The sequence below is a fragment of the Natrix helvetica genome, assembly GCF_964273705.1.
Source record: "Natrix helvetica genome assembly, chromosome: 3".
Taxonomy (NCBI): domain Eukaryota; kingdom Metazoa; phylum Chordata; class Lepidosauria; order Squamata; family Natricidae; genus Natrix; species Natrix helvetica.
In genome coordinates, this window is record NC_138549.1 from 2,624,910 (window position 1) to 2,643,501 (window position 18,592).

At 46.4% G+C, this 18,592-nt stretch overlaps 1 protein-coding gene across 1 annotated transcript; it reads right to left on the reverse strand.

The window, feature by feature from the left end:
* Nucleotides 1-916: 916 nt before the first annotated feature.
* Nucleotides 917-17,968, reverse strand: TNFSF11 (TNF superfamily member 11). Its single transcript, XM_081945962.1, has 5 exons — nt 17,717-17,968; nt 9,694-9,861; nt 3,792-3,840; nt 3,607-3,705; nt 917-1,957 (listed from the first exon to the last, which is right to left on the reverse strand). The coding sequence occupies exons 1-5, from the start codon at nt 17,954-17,956 to the stop codon at nt 1,536-1,538; spliced, it is 978 nt and encodes a 325-aa protein (XP_081802088.1). The 5' UTR covers nt 17,957-17,968; the 3' UTR covers nt 917-1,535.
* Between the last annotated feature and the right edge of the window lie 624 nt (nt 17,969-18,592).

Here is an 18,592-nt window from a genome sequence, read left to right on the forward strand (position 1 = left end):
ACTTAGCAACAGTTCAAAGTTACAATGGCACTGAAAAAAATGACTTAAGGCCATGTTTCACACTTACGACCGTCGCTGCATCCCCGGAGTCATGTGATCAAAATTCAGGGGCTTGGCCACTGGCATGTACTTATGACGGTTTTGCTGTTCCCGGGGACACACGATTCCCCCTTTGGCGAACTTCTAACAAGCAAAGCCAGATTCACTTAACAACTGTGTTGCTAATTTAACAACCGTAATGATTCATTTAACAACCGTGGCAAGAAAAGTCGTAAAATGGGGCAAAACTCGCTTAACAAATTTATCACCTAGCAACACAAATTGTGGTTGTACGTTGAGGACTCTCCGTACTGTGCAAAATTACACCAGGGTTCGATCCACACGAAACAATGCAATTCCAAGCGAGTTTCTTTGGAAATACTCACCCAAACCAATCAAAAAATGTTTTAGCTTTTCAAGAAGTTGGTTTCTGTTAAAATCAGAATGGGACCTTACTTTATTTTTCCAGATTTTCAGAGTGTTTTTATAAGCAATGGTTTAAATGCCATTCCAGATGGACTGCCAGTTCATAGGATTGTAGAGCTATTTGTCCCCAGGACAAATTACCCCGAAAACCTTTACATGAGCATTTTTAGCTGGACCTTCCTAACTTTAGGAGCCAGTTTTTGAAAACGAGCAGTCGGCAAAACTGCCCAGGAAATTGAATTTATACAGTTAGCCCTCGACTTATAACAACTTACCGTATTTTTCAGACTATAAGGTGCAACGGTGTATAAGACGCACCAAGATTTCGAAGAGGTAAATAAGAAAAAAAAGTTTTTGTCCTCCCCGGCCTCCAGGAGCCCTTTGCAGGCTTCAACAGGACTGGGAGTGGGGAGGCAAAACCGCCCCCGTTTTTGTAAAAAACAGGCCATTTTTCGCTAATTTTTCGCAAAAATGGGATGTGGGGCGGGGCTTCAGGAGGCCCAAAATGGCTGTATTCGGTGTATAAGATGCACCGAAATTTTCATGCTCTTTTAGGGGGGGGAAGGTGCATCTTATATTCCAAAAAATACGGTATTTAATGACTGCTCGAAGTTAAAATGGCAACAACAAAAGGGACTTAGACCCTATTTTCACACTTGTGGCCATCATGGCCACACGATCCAAACTCAAACACTTGGCAACTGACTCATATTTATGACGGTTGCAGTGTCCCGGGGCTCCTGGGATCCCCTTTTGCGACCTTCCGACCAGCAAAAGTCCACGGGGGAACTGGATTCACTTAACAACCACGTTACTAATTGAACCCCTGTGGTGATTCCCTTAACAAAAGTGGGGAGAGAAGTCGAAAAACGGGGCAAAGCTCACTTAACAACTGTCTCTCTCTTAGCAACAGAAGTTTTGGGCTCAACGGCGGTCGTAAGTTGAGGGCTACCGTTATACAGCTGTACCCCTCCCCACGAGCCAGACCCTCCCCCATCCCCCAATTCATCTCAACCCAGCTGAATAAATACCACATTTTTCCCAACTGAAAAATGAAAGAAAATCAATATTCAATCGATATCTCTTATTTTAAAGGCGCCAAAATAAGTCCCTTCCGGGGAGTGGTCCAGCAAGGAAGGATAGGAGACCTGGATGTTCACCACCTCTCCCGACTTCAGTTTGAAGAACCCGCCGACGTTGACCGAGAAAAAATGAAACTCGGATTCGCCCGACCAATTCTTGGTACTCCCGCCTTTCATCAGGACGACCGAGTTCCGCCGCTTGGCGTCCGTCTTCACCACGTACACCATCAGCTGCAGCGCCTGGCCAGTCAGGTTGCCCAACGTTTCGTGGTGCCTGAAGCACACGTTGGCGTAAAGGTAGTAAAAGCCGTCGTGATTGGCTATCAGCCTTCCGTCGCTGAAGGTCATGTTCAGCACGTTAGCCCAACCTTTGTCATGATGCCAACAGGTAAGGTTCACTTTCCCGGTGCCTAAAGAAGAAAAGATGTTTCAAAAAACGAATAAAATATACTATTTTTATTAGAAATAATCCTCACTTAGTGACTGATTGTTAGATAGATCAATTGGATTAGAACTGGAAGGGAGTTTGGAGGTCCTTGTCAGTGGTGGGATTCAACGTTTTTTACTGCTGGTTCTGTGGGCGTGGCATGGATTGGTGGGCGTGGCTTGGTGGGCGTGGCAGGGGAAGGATACTGCAAAATCCCCATTTCCTCCCAATCAGCTGAGACTCAGGAGGCAGAGAATAGAAGGGGGCGGTGCCAGTCAAGAGGTGGTATTTGCCGGTTCTCCGAACTACTCAAAATTTCCGCTACCACTTCTCCAGAACCGGTCAGAACCTGCTGAATACCCACCTCTGGCCCTAGTCCAACCCCTGCTCAACCAGGAGTCCCTATGCCATTCCAAACAAATGGTTATCCCTTTAGAATAGATTAGAGCTGGGACCTTGGAGGTCTTCTAGTCCAGCCCACTGCTCAAGCGGGAGACCCTATACCATTTCAGACAAATGGTTGTCCAATCTCTTCTTAAGAACCTCCAGTGTGGAGCAAGTTGTTCCACTGACTAATTGTTCTCACTGTTAGGAAGTTTCTCCTCAACTCCAGTTTGCTTCTCTCCTTGATTAGTTCCCATCCATTGCTTCTTGTCCTCTGGTGCTTGGAAAACAAGTTGACCGCCCTCTTCTTTGTGGCAGCCCCTCAAATACTGGAACAGTGCTATCATGTCTCCTCTGGCCCTTCTTTTCTCCAGACTAGCCAGACCCAATTCCTGCAACCGTTCTTCATATATTTTAGTCTCCAGGCCTTTAATCATCTTAGTTGCTCTTCTCTGCACTTTCTCCAAAGTCTCAACATCTTTTTTGTAATGTGGTGACCAAAACTGGATGCAGCATTCCAGGTGTGGTCTGATAATTTTATTATGGTCACATGCTTGCAAGAGTGGTGTCATCCTTGCATTTGCTCCATCCATAAAGGTTGACCTTTATCCTAAGGTTACATCAACAGAGTCTTGCAAATCTGAAAGCTCTACTCTCGCGAAAACTAGGGAAGGTCCTTTCTGATAAAATTTTGTCACCCTCCCCCTCTTTCATGCTCAAATTTTGTTGATCAGACTGCTGTCTGGCCTACAGCTTTTCCTCCTGACACAAGCTAAGCCATAATTCATCCAAACCACCGTGTTTCCAGCCATTTCAAACCATGCTTTCTTAGGACAATTCCCAGGGAATTGCAAATGAAATCCAACTTTAACACCAAATCGGTTAGGCTCCTATCATGTTAATTATCATGTTTTTCTAATTTCATTTTTGTAAATTTTTCATGACGTATTGGACTACCTCAGTTTACCGACCCTTTAGATTTGTAGTTTAACCAACCATATTTCACTTTTTGTGCCTGATTTTCTGTATAGCGTCGCTTGCTCCTTACATTGTTTTTAAAACATTTACACTATAATATTTTAAAGTCTGGTGCGTAGATTACACAAAGTGCGATTCTTTAAAAATGTAATAATATTGTAATTTAAAATATATACGGAGTTGCCCGTTTCAGGCATGACTGGCAGTAACTCAGCATGCATGCTTTGAACTCCAAATTGTAACATGGTGAATGTTTGAAAATGAACTTACCGGATGGAATATTGTGGCTGTCAATTATAAGATGAGCAAATGGTGCTTTCTCGGGTTTGCTTTTCTTGGGTGAATCGGACCAAGAAGCGCCCATTGTGGCTGTTGGGGGTGAAAAAAATAATGTTAAAATCAGAAACTGAAATCTTCCTTAAGCTAAAGGTTCTTGACAAGAAAGTGACACTTACATTTCTCCAACCTTGACTGGTCTTTCCCGGCGCTCAGACGCTGGACCTCCTAAAATTAAAAAAATATATTTTAATAAAGTGTAGTAGGATTGTGGTGAAGACTGTTGCATTCCAGGGGAGAAAAGATCTGCTTTCCAGATATTCAGCGCTACAATTGTAGAAGAATTGGCAGAATCTGGAGGGGGAGTCAAAAGAGGGGTTAGCCTAGAATGCCTACATAGCAACAAAGCAAAGTTAGTCCAACTCCCTAGAATTCTGTGGACTCTTATCTAACTAACTCCAGCAGGTGCTAACCATTGAGTTCGTAAGGTTTCCATGTATAGGCATGAGTAGCAATAAATCAGTTTAATTGAAGCTCAACAGAATAGAGCTGGAAGGGATCTTGGAGGTCTTCTAATCCAGCCCCCTGCTCAAGTACCATTTCAGACAAGTGACTGTCCAGTGTCTTTTTAAAAACGTAAAGTGATGGAGCCCTCGCGACTTCTGAAGGCAAGCTGCCCCATTGATTAATTGTCCTCATGGTTAGGAAGTTTCTTCTTAGTTCCAGATTGCTTATCAAATAGTTTCCATCCATCGTTTCTTGTCCTGCCCTCTGGTGCTTTGGAAAATAAAGTTGACCCCATCCTCTTTTTGGCAACCTCTCAAATACTGGAAGGCTGCTGTCATGTCACCCTTAGTCCTTCTTTTCTCTAGACTGGCCAAACCCAAATCCTGCAACCGTTCTTCATATGTTTTCGTCTCCAGACCTTTGATCCTCTTAGTTGCTCTTCTTTGCACCTAGCAGCAAAACACATTCTGTCTTGAAATGTGAAATCCTAAGGTTTTCTTTATCTTCCAACAGGAGGTCCGCAGTTATGAGCAGCTATGAGGATCAATATGCTTTTGAGGAAAATGGTGGCAGAATCACTTCCCTCAACATGCAGCACAGCCAGAAATCCATATGACTTTTCCGACCCTGAGTTGAGAAATTATCTCCTATGGGACCCAAAACTACAGCATACAGCACCAAATTTTGCAATAGCAGTAGAAATAGCACTTATATACCACTAAGGGATTTACAGAGTCAGCCTCTTGCCCCCAACAATCTGGGTCTTCATTTTATCAACATCAGAAGGACGGAAGGCTGAGTCAACCTTGAGCCGGCCAGGATCGAACTGCTGGCAGTTGGCAGAGTCAGCCTGCAATACCACATTCTAACCACTGCGCCACCATGGCTCTTTAGCAGAGATCTACGCATTATATCCACAAACGTCCACTGAAATTACATCTATGTAATTTCTGTGCATTTTTCACTTCTGGTTTCAAAACATTATAAACCCACAATTGGGGTGAAAGTATAATATTGGATGGGATTTACAGGTCCAAAGAGGTGATATCACCATCATCGTGTTCTCCATCACTTCCGAAGCAGGGAATATAGAATATAGAATGACAGAGTTGGAAGGGACCTTGGAGGTCTTCTAGTCCAACCCCCTGCTTAGGCAGGAAACCCTATACCAGTGATTGCTAACATTTTTGCCATCGCATGCCAAAAGGGGGGGGGGCTGTTATTCACGCACATGCCCACAGCCATAATTCTATGTGCCCTCCCTTCCCCACACATGCGTGTGCGACCCTCGCGCATGCGCGTATGACTCCCCGCCCTTCCCCTGCTTTTGGCAAGCGATGGCACGGTGGACCTGTTTTTCGCCCTCTCAAGAGTCTTTCTAGGAGCCTGGGGAGCGCAAAAATGGCTTCCCCCACCCGGAGATCCTCCAGGGGTCAGAAATGACCCATTTGCCGACTTCCGGTCAGACCGGAAGGCCCGTTTTTCGCTCTCCCCAGACTCCAGAGCCTTTTTAGGAGCCTGGGGAGGGCGAAAATGGCCTTCCCCACCCCCCTACCCCCAGAGACGCACCAGAGGCTGAAAACAGCCTGTTTCCCGACTTCTGTGGGCCCAGAAGCCCCCAAAATCAGCTGGCTGGCATGCGCATGCTCGCATGCCCACCAATATGGCTCCGTTGTGTCACCTGTGGTACGCATGCCATAGGTTCACTATCAGGGCAAACCTATGGCACGCATCTAAATCTAGGAGAGATCCCTCAGTATCTAGAATCTAATTCATGAGGGGAATTTCCTAGAAGACAACTTGTTAGAGAGCTAGGTTTGCCCTCCGAGCCACGAAGAAAGCCGTGACAATTTGGGGAGCGAGATGAAAGGCGCCATTTCGAGCGATCTTCCAAATAAACGTGGGTGTGAAGTTTTTCATCCCTCACGATCTAGGCCTAACCCAGAGAGAATGCTGGGAACCAGTGATGAGGTGAATACTAAGAAGAAGATCAAAAATCATTATCTGGCAGGAAATCGAATGTTTTCTAGCTCTGTCAGCCAGGGAGGAAACGGCAAAGAAAGCATTTTTAACCCTTTCACCAGCAAGCCAACGAAAAGTGGCCCTGCGAGTCTCACAGGAGCTACAGAAATAAATGCCAGCATTTCAGCTCATGATGAAAAAACTCAACCAGGGAATAATAATAATGGACTTCCATCATATATGAAGCAGGAACAGGGCTGGATTCCGGCAGGCTCCACTGCCGGTTTGCTCCTGGGTGGGCTGCGGGGGCAGGCGCATGTCCAGTACAATAAAAATTGTTCTGCGCATGCACAGAAGCAAAAATCAAGATGGCAGCGCCTACGGAGAACCGGTTCGGGGGGACGTGGCAGGCCTGGGTCGCTGCTGGTTCCATCAACCCAGGCCGCCAAACCCCTGAACAGGGCTAAGACTAGAAAGGACAATCCTGCATCTACTCTCTTTTTGTTCATCAGTTTCCTCATAGTTCTAGTACCATTTGTCTTCAGTTTTAAGATGCATTCAGATTTTACTTTGGGACTTAAGGTTTCTTTAAGGCAGATCCAGAGGTCAGGTGGGACAGCTCCTTTCCATATGTCTTTGGAGACCAAAACCTCTGAAGAATGTTGCAGGAAAACAAGAGGAGGAGGAGGAGGAGGAGATAGAGGAGATAGAGGAGGAGGAGGGGAGGAGAGGGAGGGAGGGAGGAAAGAAGAAAGGAAGGAAGAAAAAGGAAGGAAGGAAGGAAGGAAGGAAGGAAGAAAGAAAGAAAGAAAGAAAGAAAGAAAGAAAGAAAGAAAGAAAGAAAGAAAGAAAGAAAGAAAGAGAAAGAAAGAAAGGTCACAAATGGCCCTTGGTGTCACATACCTCCTTCACAACCTCCCTTAAGTCATCAATGAAGCCCACGAGACCAGACATTGATGGCCAGAGTCTATAAATAGCCCAGAGCTCCAACGTCAAGCATTCTTAAGCCGTCAACGCAAGAGTCTCCTGAGGAGAGGCCCTCTGGAGGTTCCACCAGTGAAGTGTCCTGTTGCCAAGCGCAGAGACAAGTCTGAGCCTGACCAAGCTCCCCTCAGCTGTCAGCTCCTGGGACAGCTGCCAAGGGGAATGGAAACAGGCTCCCTCGACAGACCGACCAACGTATCCCACAGGATCTCCTGCCAAAGGGATGGCCACCTTCCCTGGGATGAATGTGGTTTGCGAAAGGCCTTCTAAGGTCTTGCACAAAAAAATGTCACCAAGCCAGCAGGAAAGAAAAACACCATTGTGTTGGCATTGCCCGAATCGATTTGATAAGCTGGGGATTTCACTCCCATTGGCCAAGAACCGAGAAGGAAACACTGTCGGTCGGGTTTGAGTGGAAATAAGACTCCTTGACGTGAGCGGAGAACTGAAGGGTCTACCTGTGTGGTTTCTTTGTAATTGGACAAGGCCAGGTGGCTCCACAAATCCATTTAAGAACTGGCAAGTAGCTTTGAACTTTGACCTTCTTCAGAGGACTCCAGAACATCTTCAATTAATGGCCTTCAAGTTCTACTGCTCCATTTAATTTATTTTTTCCTTTCTTCGCATCCTTGTCACCGAGACTGCTTCTCCCAAATTGTTTTCCTATTAGCGGAAATTCCCTAATCACACTGTAACACTCCTCATTTCCATGCTATTTTTCTGCATTCTGTTAAGGGGATTGTCTGTCTATCAACTACAGGTGTCAACATTGCTGAAAATAAGACCAACTGCCCATCTCACAGAACACAACAAACCAACAGAGTTGGAAGGGACCTTGGAGGTCTTCTCGTCTAATCTCCTGCTCAAGCTGGAGACCCTATACTAGTGGCTGTCCAGTCTCTTCTTAAGAGCTAATATCAATCTATAAATACAAATACCACTCTATAAAGCCTTAGTAAGACTACACCTAGAATCCTGCATCCAGTTTTCGTCACCACATTATAAAAAAGAGATTGAGACCTTAGAAAGAGTGCAGAGAAGACAACCAAGATGATGAGGGGACTGGAGGATAAAACATATGATGAATTGTTGCAGGAACTTGGCATGGCTAGTCTAGTGAAGAGAAGGACCAGGGGAGACATAATAGCAGTCTTCCAATATTTGAGGGGCTGCCAAAGAGAGGAGGGGGTCAAGCTATTTTCCAAGGCACTGAAAGCCAGACAAGGAACAGTGGATGGAAACTGAACAAGGAGAGATTCAACCTGGAAATAGGAGGAATTTTCTGACAGTGAGAACAATCAACCAATGAAATAGTGATTAGTTTCCACCCATTGCTTCTTGTCCTGCCTCCAGGTACTTTGGAAAATAAATTGACTCCCCCTTCTTTGTGGCAGCCCCTCAAGTATTGGAAGACTGCTGTCATGTCCTCCCTAGCCAGCAATAAAAAAAGGAAATGAACCAACAGATTCCTACACAAGGGTCTACTGCCCTTCGAAGGTGCCCTTAGATAGGATCATAATTCGATTGAAATAGAGCTGAACAAGGAGCCATGCCTAAGAGAGCAAATTGTCTTAAAGACCGTTGAGTCGATGTATTGCCTGCCCCATATTTAAACAGATTGAAACAGTAACAGAGTTGGAAGGGACCTTGGAGGTCATCTATTCCAACCCCCTGCTCATGCAGGAGACCTGTACTAGCGATTCAAACTGCCGACCTTTCTAATCGACAAGCTCAGTCACGGATGGTTCCTTGTGAATTTAATGCCCCATGGCTGATTTTTCAGGATCTACTGTGATCCAGAGTGGCCAATGTTGAAAAAGGACTAAACAAAGTTGCTTAAATAGTCCCCGGCTCACAACAGTTCATTTAGTGACTGTTCAAAATTATGATGGCACTGAAAAAAGCGTCTTACCACCATTTTTCCACACTTATGACCATCGCAGCATCCCCGTGGCCAAGTGATCAGAATTCAGATGCTTGGCAACTGACTCATATTTATGCCGGTTGCACCATCCCGGGGTCACACCATCCCCTTCTGTGTCCTTCTCACAAGCCAAGCCAATGAGGAAGCTACAGATTCACTTAACAACCATGTGACAAATTTAAGAACTGTGAAGATTCCCTGAACAATTGTGGCAAGAAATGTCATAAAATGGAGCAAAATTTCCTGACAATGAGAATAATCAACTGATGGAAGAGAGGTTGCCTTCAGAAGTTGTGGGAGCTTCATCCCTGGAGGCTTTCAAGAAGAGACTGGACTGCCATCAGTCAGAAATGGTGTAGGCTCTCCTGGTTCGGTGGGCGGTTGGACTAGATGACCTCCAAGGTCCCTTCCAACTCTGTTAATCTGTAATCTGTGGTAGTGGTGCTTTCATGGATACTAAGAAAGGCCTTCTCTTAAGGACAGTACTAATACTAACAGAGCTGGAAGGGACCTTGGAGGTCTTCTAGCCCCTATTACTTCCTCCTTGTTTTGAAGGAAGAACATGGTTTATTATTCTCCATTGATTAGTTGAGTTCAGAAGACCACACTCAAGATGTGTTCCAATGGGAGGCTTCTGTATGATGCAGAAGGGGTCTAAGGTAACTCTGAAACTTCCACCAGTTTCCAACCCGGAGTAGACTGACCTTTTGCATTACTCTCTGAAATGCCTGCTTCATCCTTCGACACGATTCAGACAATAGTCTTGTCTCCTGGTTGGCCAAAGTGGCTTCTGGCAGATCCGCATTCCCTTGAAGTCTCAGGAAGGACCGTAAACAGGTGGTATCGTCTTCAGAAATTCGGTGTGGGTCCATCTGGAACAAATTGTTAAAAAAGAGATCAATCATACCCTGTTTCCCTGAAAATAAGACCACCCCGGATAATAAGCCCAATTGGGCTTTTGAGCGCATGCACTAAAATAAGCCCTCCCCCCAAAATAAGCCCTCCCTGAAAATATTGCAACACAGGGGCAGCCATGGGGTGACCACGCTCGCCCCCTCCTGCACCTCAAAAATAATAAGACCTCCCTGAAAATAAGGCCAAGCACTTATGGGGGGGGAATAAGACCCTGTCTTATTTTTGGGAAAACACGGTACTTGTTGAACCCCAAAGATGTAGAGCAACACTAGCCCAGGAAAAACAAAACCCCAATTTTTTCTTTCAGAGTTATATTAATCATGAATAGATGTACAAGAAGCAGAACCTAGGGTGGAGTGAAAAGAGAACTCAGCTTAGAATCTCTACGTAGCCACAAGCAGTCTAAGTCTAGCCCCCAGCTTAATACAATACAATACAATACAAAAGCAGAGTTGGAAGGGACCTTGGAGGTCTTCTAGTCCAACCCCCTGCCTAGGCAGGAAACCCTATAGAACTATTGCCCTTATATAAACCAACCAGGTGTTATCCATTAGTAGAGAAGATTCCTGTCCATAGGCTCAGGGTTGAAATGCTACCAGTTTGGACCGGTTTCCCCAAAGTGATAGTAAAAATGCTACCGGTTCATCCAAACCAGTAGTAAAAAAAAATGCTCCTGGTTCAGACAAACTGGTTTTTCTGACGATCAGCTGTGACACGCGATTTAGATCAGCTAGGATTTCCTGTTGAAAATCCACATGGCACAGTGGATTTCTCTCCCCCCCCTCGCTTACCTTTGCAGGCGTGCTCTGTAGCAGGCTCCTCCCACCCGCCCGGACGTCATCACATCCATTTTTGATGCTCTGCACATGCACAGAAGGCCCTGCGCATGTGTGGAGGGAATGCACTGACACGCGCAAGCATGCACTCGTATTGCTACCGAACCGGTAGCAAAGCTAAGTTGATTTCACCCCTACATGGACTGTTTAGCAATCAATCATAATTGGACCTACCCATGTGATCTGGGCTTTCCTGCTCAATCATAGGTCTATCGGTAGCAATTAACCGTATTAGATCCAAATTTGTCTCTTTCAAACCATCTAAAGAAAGACAAACCCTGGAACTGATTTGGACCAGAACCATATTTCTAACAGATCAATGGTTCCAGATAACTAGGACTAGAAAAACCACGAGACCATCGTACATGAAATTATCGAATGGGTTTTCTTTGCATTCTCTAGGGAGACAAGATTTAACTACACCAGTACTATTTATATGTGAGGAAAATACCACATGTAAGAGCAAAGTCTGGGAGGAATTATAAGTTTGATTTTGCTGGTCGATCTCTCGTAAGATTTGGGTCAGAAGTAAGGATGGTGCTAAGCTTTGGGTTGACTGACTGGTTGTATGCATACCTTGGACGAGGCTCTCGGAGCAAGGGGAGGAAAGGGGAAGGGAGAGGGAGAGAGAGCAAGGAAGGAGGGAGAGAGAAGACGAGAGGAGGGGAGAGGAGAGGAGAGAAGAGAAGAAGGAACTAGATGCATGAAAGGAAGGATGGAAGAGATAACAGGAGAAAAGAAGGTTACATGAAAGAAAGGAAGAAGGTAGGAAAGAACAGGAGTGAAGAAGAAGGAAGGTGATGCATGAAAGGGAGGGAGGGGATAAAGAACAGAGAACAGGAGAAGGAAGAGGGATGGATGGATGGATGGGAAGAAGGAAGATGGGGAGAAGGAAAGAAGGAAGATCATTTCCATTTTTGAGCTTATGTGATAGGGGAATGAGACCGAGGATGAGAAAGAAAAAGGAATCAGTGGTGAAGAGACAGAATAACAGAACAACCAAGTTGGAAGGGACCTTGGAGGTCTTCTAGTCCAACCCCCTGCTCTAGGAGGAAAACCTATAAGATTTCAGCCAAGCGGCTTCCAGTCTCTTCTTAAAACCTCCAGTGTTGGAGCATTCACAACTTCTGGAGACAACTTCTGTTCCATTGATTGATTGGTTCTCACTGTCAGGAAATTTCTTCTTAGTTCCAGGTTGCTTCTCTCCTTGATTAGTTCCCATCCATTGCTTCTTGACTTGTCTTCTGTTGCTTTGGAGAATAGCTTGCCCCCCTCCTCTTTGTGGCAGCCCCTCAAATATTGGAAGACTGGTATCCTGTCCCCCCTAGTCCTTCTTTTCATAGTCTCTGCTGATCAGGAGATTGTTCTCCAATGACATAAGTTTCTTTTCTCCAGAACATAAGTGATCACAATCACATTTTCAATCCAAGACTTTTATTATGTGGCTGCTTCTTGCAGAGTTAAAGTTCTCAGATAAGTGGCTTATGTGATGCCTATTTAAGCCATATTATGGGCTGTTGTGCTATAGAAGAAACCCGGGAGATGATTTTGGAAACCTAGATAGATTAAATTGTATAAACTCTCTCTCTAAAATTGCAGAAAACCCAAAGGAAACTGGAAAGACGCTGGGAAGATTATCCAAGATTTTGAAAGAGAAAGCACAGAATGTGGCTGGGTGTTTTTTTTTTAAAGTCCAGCAAGGAATATATGGCTTGTTCATATGCAGTTAACACACAGCTTTCCAAGAAGTGAGACAGCTGCGGTAAAAAAAACAACCAAGGCCACAAAATGTCTTGGCTTTCGTCTAGACGCTTTATCGGTGAACTTGAATCCAGCGGAAAGTTCAAAATCCCAAACGGAAGAAGAGCTTCATTTGACAGATGCGATGGGATGGATATGCGGTCCAGTCTCTTCTTGAAAGCCTCCAGGGATGAAGCTCCCACAACTTCCAAAGGCAACTTCTGTTCCATCGGTTGATTGTTCTCACTGTCAGGAAATTATCCCTTATTTCCAGATTGAATCTCTCCATGATCAGTTTCCATCCATTGTTCCTTACCTGGCCTTCAGGGGCTGTGGAAAATAGCTTGACTCCCTCTTCTCTGTAGCAGCCCCTCAAATATTGGAAGATGTTTTCCTGTCTCCCCTGGTCCTTCTCTTCACTAGACTAGCCAAGCCCAGTTCCTGCAACCGTTCACCGTATGTTTGAGCCTCCAGTCCCCTAATCCTCTTTGTTGCTCTTCTCTGCACTCTTTCCAGAGTCTCCACATCTTTTTTTTTATAGTGTGGTGACCAAGACTGCATAAAAGAATTTCTACTCCCCAGAAATAAGACCCAACAGGAAAATAAGTCCTAACATGATTTTTCAGGATGCTCGGAATATAAGCCCTAACCCTCCCCCCAAAATAAGCCCCAATTAAGATTGTCAGCCAGATGGATGCATTTAGTACCGTATTTCCCCCAAAATAAGACCTAACCAGAAAATAAGCTCTCATGCAGTGATAATGAACCTTTTTCACCTCTGTTTGCGCATTGGGCAGTTTTTCACTCTCCGGAGAGTGAAAAACAGCTGAAAATCAAGCCCGAAAATCAGCCTGCATCCTGGAGCTGAGAGGGCAACACCTCACGTGCCCTGGGAAATGGCTCCATGTGCCATCTAATGCATCTTTTGGAGCAAAAATCTATAAGACCCAGTCTTATTTTCAGGGAAACACGGTACTAAGGCAAGAATCAAAGCTAGGACCATGCAAACCATGTTCAACCCCCTCATTGTGACTCCCGCTCCTTTGACTCGGTCTGGAGTTGCTTAGCTGGTGCATGCTCCAAGCATGCTTTATTTTGACAACAGTACCCTATACTTAGTCTTCTCCGCTTTGATGATCTTCAAAAGTTGACTTAACTCCGAGAATGGAGCTTTGTCTCTGCTTTTTACTTTCACTGGGGAAAGCAGAAAGATGCAGCTACCTTCAAGCATCAACCAGGTTCTGAGCCTTATTTTTTCAGTTCCTTCCTTGTTTTTGACAAGAGGGTCTGTACAAAATGATCTGCTTTTAGCCCTGCCAGAAACACACAGAACGGAACTAGGCTTGCTTTTCACTGCTAGCAAAGAAAAAAGAGAGAGAAGAATAGAAAAAAGAAAAGAAAACCATCCACAGCATAATGCAAAATGAAGTAAATAAAAGATGATCGTATAATTGTGTAAGGGTCTCCTGCTTGAGCAAGGGGATTGGACTAGATGACCCACAAGGTCCCTTCCAACTCTGTTAATGTGTTAAAAAATCCTGTTCTTCAGGGGGAAATTGCAAGAGATTTTTGAAGAGTGTTGTATTTAGGCATATTGACAGCACTTAAAAATTACATTTTTAAAAATTTTCAGAGTCATTTAAACTCAACTTTGGTAACCTTTGAAAATTTTTTATCATGCTGGGAGGGAAAATCCTAATCAGTATAACAGAATGAAAAAATAACAGTGCTGGAAGGGACCTTGGAGGTCTTCTAGTCCAACCCCTGTCCAAGCAGGAGGCCCTTACACAATCATAGAATCTCAGAGCTGGAAGGGACCTTGGAGGTCTTCTAGTCCAACCCTCTGCTCAAGCAGGAGACCGTATATCAAGTCTGTCAAATGGTTTTCCAATCTTTTCATTCCATCTGGCACATCCACACATGTAACGCACCAATGTTTACCCAACCAAAAAACTCTTTATTTTCTTTCTAAAAAAAAAATCTGAAAAAGAGAAACCTAATCTCAGAACTGCTTTCTGCAGGAGAGGAAGAGGGGGGGGGAAACAACCCAGCAACCATTAACTTTCAACTTCCTTTTGGGGTTGTTTTTTTTTGTTTGTTTGTTTGTTTTTGAAAGGCAAGCCGAAACGGTGAGCAAAGCATCTCAACCAACGCAACAGGGCAATTTCCAAGGGGGGAAAAATGTGAGGCCTTTTCACAACCCCAAATTTTAAATTGCACTGGGGGTCCCTCCCCACCCACTACCCCCAGTCCTCTCCTCTAGCAATTCCAATCTAGCGTATCTTGTATGTTGCGTTGCCCACAATAAACGGGCTCTTCGTTTGCTAGGACAGGGGGCCTGCTTTCCCCAACAGGAGGGATGAAGGCATTTCTGGAATCGCTGGCAGAGAGAAAAGAAACTTTATTTATCCTTTGGCCAAATTTAGGGGGAGGGGGGGGAAAAAGCTTTGAAGAGACACCAGTCCTAACAAGTTAGCGATTTCCCCAAGCGAGGGTATTTTGCTCTTCAGTAAATAAACCCCAACGTGGACCCAAGGATAAATTTGCCCATCGTGGGGGGGGGGCTGACCAGACTGCATTTTTGCAGCCATGAAAATATAAAGCCTGAGAAAATGGGCTTCCAGCCGCTTGGGGAGCAGCGTTTGAAGAGCTAACTATTAGGTATCGTTAACCTCACTGGGGAAGCCTGTTGGGAGTCAGCGATGACAACCGTTGGCTTGGCAGCCCTGACCAGAATTGGGATCGTGAGGGGGGTGGGGAGAATGACCTCCCCCCCCCCAGCTTTCTTTAAAATCCCAGGGAGATGTGGCTTCACTTCTCAGAACACCCACGGTCTTTGGCATGCCATCCAGAAGCAGAGTTTGACATGCATGGTCTCAAAACCCGCTCTTCTTGCCTCCCTAAACACCCATCAAGTTATCCGGAGTTCCTTCAAACTCTCTTTACCACGGCATTGGCCTTAAAATCCGTTCCTTTTGGTTGCCTTGGACAAGCCAAACATGGCTAAACTTCTCTAATCAGATATAAAACTGATCTGCCTTAAAGAGAGGGGGGAGGGGAGAGGGAGGGAGGGAGGGGTAAAGGGAGAGGGAGAGGGAAAGATAGAGAGAAAAGAGGGAGAAGGAGAGGGAGAGAGGGAGGAAGAGGGGGGGAGAGGGAGGGAGAGGGAGGGAGGAAGATGGAGTGGGAAGGAGGGAAAAGGAGAGAGGGAGGGAGAGGGAAGAAGGGAAAGAGGGAGAGAAGAAAAGGAGAGGGAGGGAGAGGGAGAGGGAGGGAAGAAGGGAAAGAGAGAGGGAGGGGAGGGAGGGAGGAGAGGAAGGGAGAGAGGAGAGGGAGGGAGGAAGAGGGGGAGGGAGGGAAAGGAGAGAGAGGGAAAAGGAAAGAGAGAGGAGAGAGGGAAGAAAGGAAAGAGAGGGAGAAGGAGAGAGAGGGAAAGGAAAGAGAGAAGGGAGGGAAGGAAGAAAAGAGAAGGAAAAGAAGAGAGGGAGAGGGAGGGGGAAAGGGAGAGGGAGGGAAGAAGGAAAAGAGGGAGGGAGAGAAGAGAGGGAGAAGGGGGAGGGAGAAAGATGGGGGAGGGAGAGGGAAAAGGAAAGAGAGAGGGAGAAGGAGAGAGGGAGCAAAGGAGGAAGATGCTAAGACTGTCACCTTCTTAACTCCACACGGTGAAAATATGCTCACTTTCACTTTGATTTCAAACCGAGTAGCAAATATGCACACCGCACGACTGGATGCATCTGGTCAATAGCAACACTCAGCTACCCAAGATCACACCCAAAGAACCCCCCCCCCGTCCCACCGCCCGGCTGTCACACGCCCCCCCCCCCCCTCAGCAACTTAAGCAAGTGCCCGTTTCATTTCACCCCATCCGAACTTCCACTCTTCTAATGTCTTCCTAACTCGAGGGGGGTGGGGCTGGGGAGGACGCCCCGCTTACTAAACTTAGCCGGCTCCCACACTTTCTGCGGGAGGGGGGCTGCCGCTCAAGATCAGGTTGGCCTCCGAAAGAAAGCAGACAAGGTGAAGGCTGCATGCTGCACCAGCTTTGCCAACTAGTAGTAACTCTCCTTCACCTGTCCATTGGTTCCTGGCTGGTCTCTAACATGCGCGCGCGCACACACGCCCCATCCTTGCATTCCCCCACCTCCACCCCAATCATTCCCGAGACTTTGCATCCCTAAGGAAGTTTGCCTGGGCTCAGGAGTTAGGACCAAGCGGGGAATCCTGAAGGTTTCTGGAAACAAGGACCACCATCTGGCCCAACTGGGGAGCCACCAGTCTGGCCCCAGAAGATGCAAAATCTGCAAGTGAAGAGAAGAACTTGGCCCAATAGACACAACAACATCTGCAAAGACGAGAACTTTGCGAAACAGAAGCAAGACTCTGCAAGGAAGAAAAGGTTCTTTGCAAAAGAGGTGAAATCTTCGAGCAAAGAAGAGAACCTTGCAAAGCTAACCAAGGAGAGAAGCAACGTAGAACTGAGAAGAAACTTCCTGATAGAACAATTAATCAGTTCATTCTTAAACAATTTTTAACAATTCAACTTGCCTCCAGAAGTTGTGAATGGTCCAACACTGGAGGTTTTAAAGATGTTAGACAACCATGTGTCTGAAGTGGTGTAGGGTCTCCTGCTTGAGCAGGGGGCTGGACTAGAAGACCTCCAGACTCCAGACCTCCAACTCTGTTATTCTATTCTATTCTATTCTATTCTATTCTATTCTATTCTATTCTATTCCATTCCACTCCACTCCACTCTATTCTATTTATATTCCTTCTTGTTCTGTTCTGTTCTATTCTGTTCTATCTTTACTCTACTTCTATTCATTTCTATTCCGTACTCTACTCTACTCTATTTCTATTCCGATAGATGTGAAATCTGCAAGGAAATAAGTTTGCGAAACAGGCGCGAAAACCCCCAAGCAGAGCAAAGAACTTTGCACAACAGACCCAAAACCTGCAAGGAAAGGCGAAGAACTTTGCGAAAGGGACGCGAAAAATCCACACGCCAAGCCAAGAACTTTGCGAAACAGAGGCGAAGTTTGCAAGCCGACGGACGACCGATCTCTTCTGCCCCTTCGATTTCAACAGATCTAAAGGCGGGGGGGGAGATCCGGAGAGACCCACTTGGGGCAACGCAAAGGAGGATGGCGACCCCCTCCAAGCCCCGGTGCCACTCTCCCTCCCTCCCTCCCTCCATCCATCCTTCCATCCCTGCCGGCTGCCCGGAGCGGCGTCTCACCTGCGCCTTGAAGTAGAGGAAGAGCGCCAGGCTGCAGATGATCTGGCCGAGCCCCAGCAGGACCAGGGCGGCCAGGAGGGCTCGGGAGGGGGAGGGGGAGGCGGACGGGGCGGCGGAGGCGAGCCCGGGAGGCTGCAGCAAGCCCGGGGAGGGAGAGCCGCCCTCGTGCGCAGCGCCGCCGGCCCCCAGCTCCTCGGAGCCCCGCAGGTACTTGGAATAGTCTCGGCTGGCGCGCCGCATCTCCGAGCGCTCCCGCCGACCTCCGGCGCTGCCCAGGCTGAGCGGACGCGACGCCCCGGACGGCCCTTTATCAGCTCGGCCCGGGCCCCGCGTCCCGTCCCCCTCCCCCCCGGGCGACTCCGCCTTCCTCCGGCGCCGCCCAAGGGGCTGCCAGGCTCCGGAGCGCTGCGCTGAGCCGCGGAGAGCCGGCAGGCGGAGAGAGAGGCGCCTCCGGGCGCAGTTGGCATCCCAGGGAGGAAAAACCCCGCTGCCCCCATGGCCTTCATGAAATGTCTAGAAGGGATCACCGCGAACTTCAGAAAAAAAAAATTAGGAAGAAGGGGAAAAGATACAGAAGAGGGAGGGAGGGAGGTCACCATTGAGAAAAAGTTGCAGAAGAAAGTCGAAAGAAAGAAAGAAAGAAAGAAAGAAAGAAGAAAGAAAGAAAGAAAGAAAGAAGAAAGAAAAGAAGAAAGAAAGAAAGAAAGAAAGAAAGAAAGAAAGAAAGAAGAAAGGTCACCATTGAGAGAAAGTTACAGAAGAAATTCAGAAAGAATGAATGAAAGAAAGAAAAATAAATAAATAAATAAATATCATCATTGAGAGAAAGTTACAGAAGAAAGTCAGAAGGAAAAGAAAGGGAAAGAAAGAAAGGTC

Bases quoted from the DNA above. Each gene is read 5' to 3' on its own strand.
- TNFSF11 (XM_081945962.1), bottom strand. From the start codon at position 17,956: ATGCGGCGCGCCAGCCGAGACTATTCCAAGTACCTGCGGGGCTCCGAG. The intron at 3,841-9,693 runs GTCAGTCTACTC...TTTTAATTTTAG, and splicing joins TTCAGAGAGTAATGCAAAAG to GAGGTCCAGCGTCTGAGCGC. The intron at 3,706-3,791 runs GTAAGTGTCACT...CACCCCCAACAG, and splicing joins CCAGTCAAGGTTGGAGAAAT to CCACAATGGGCGCTTCTTGG.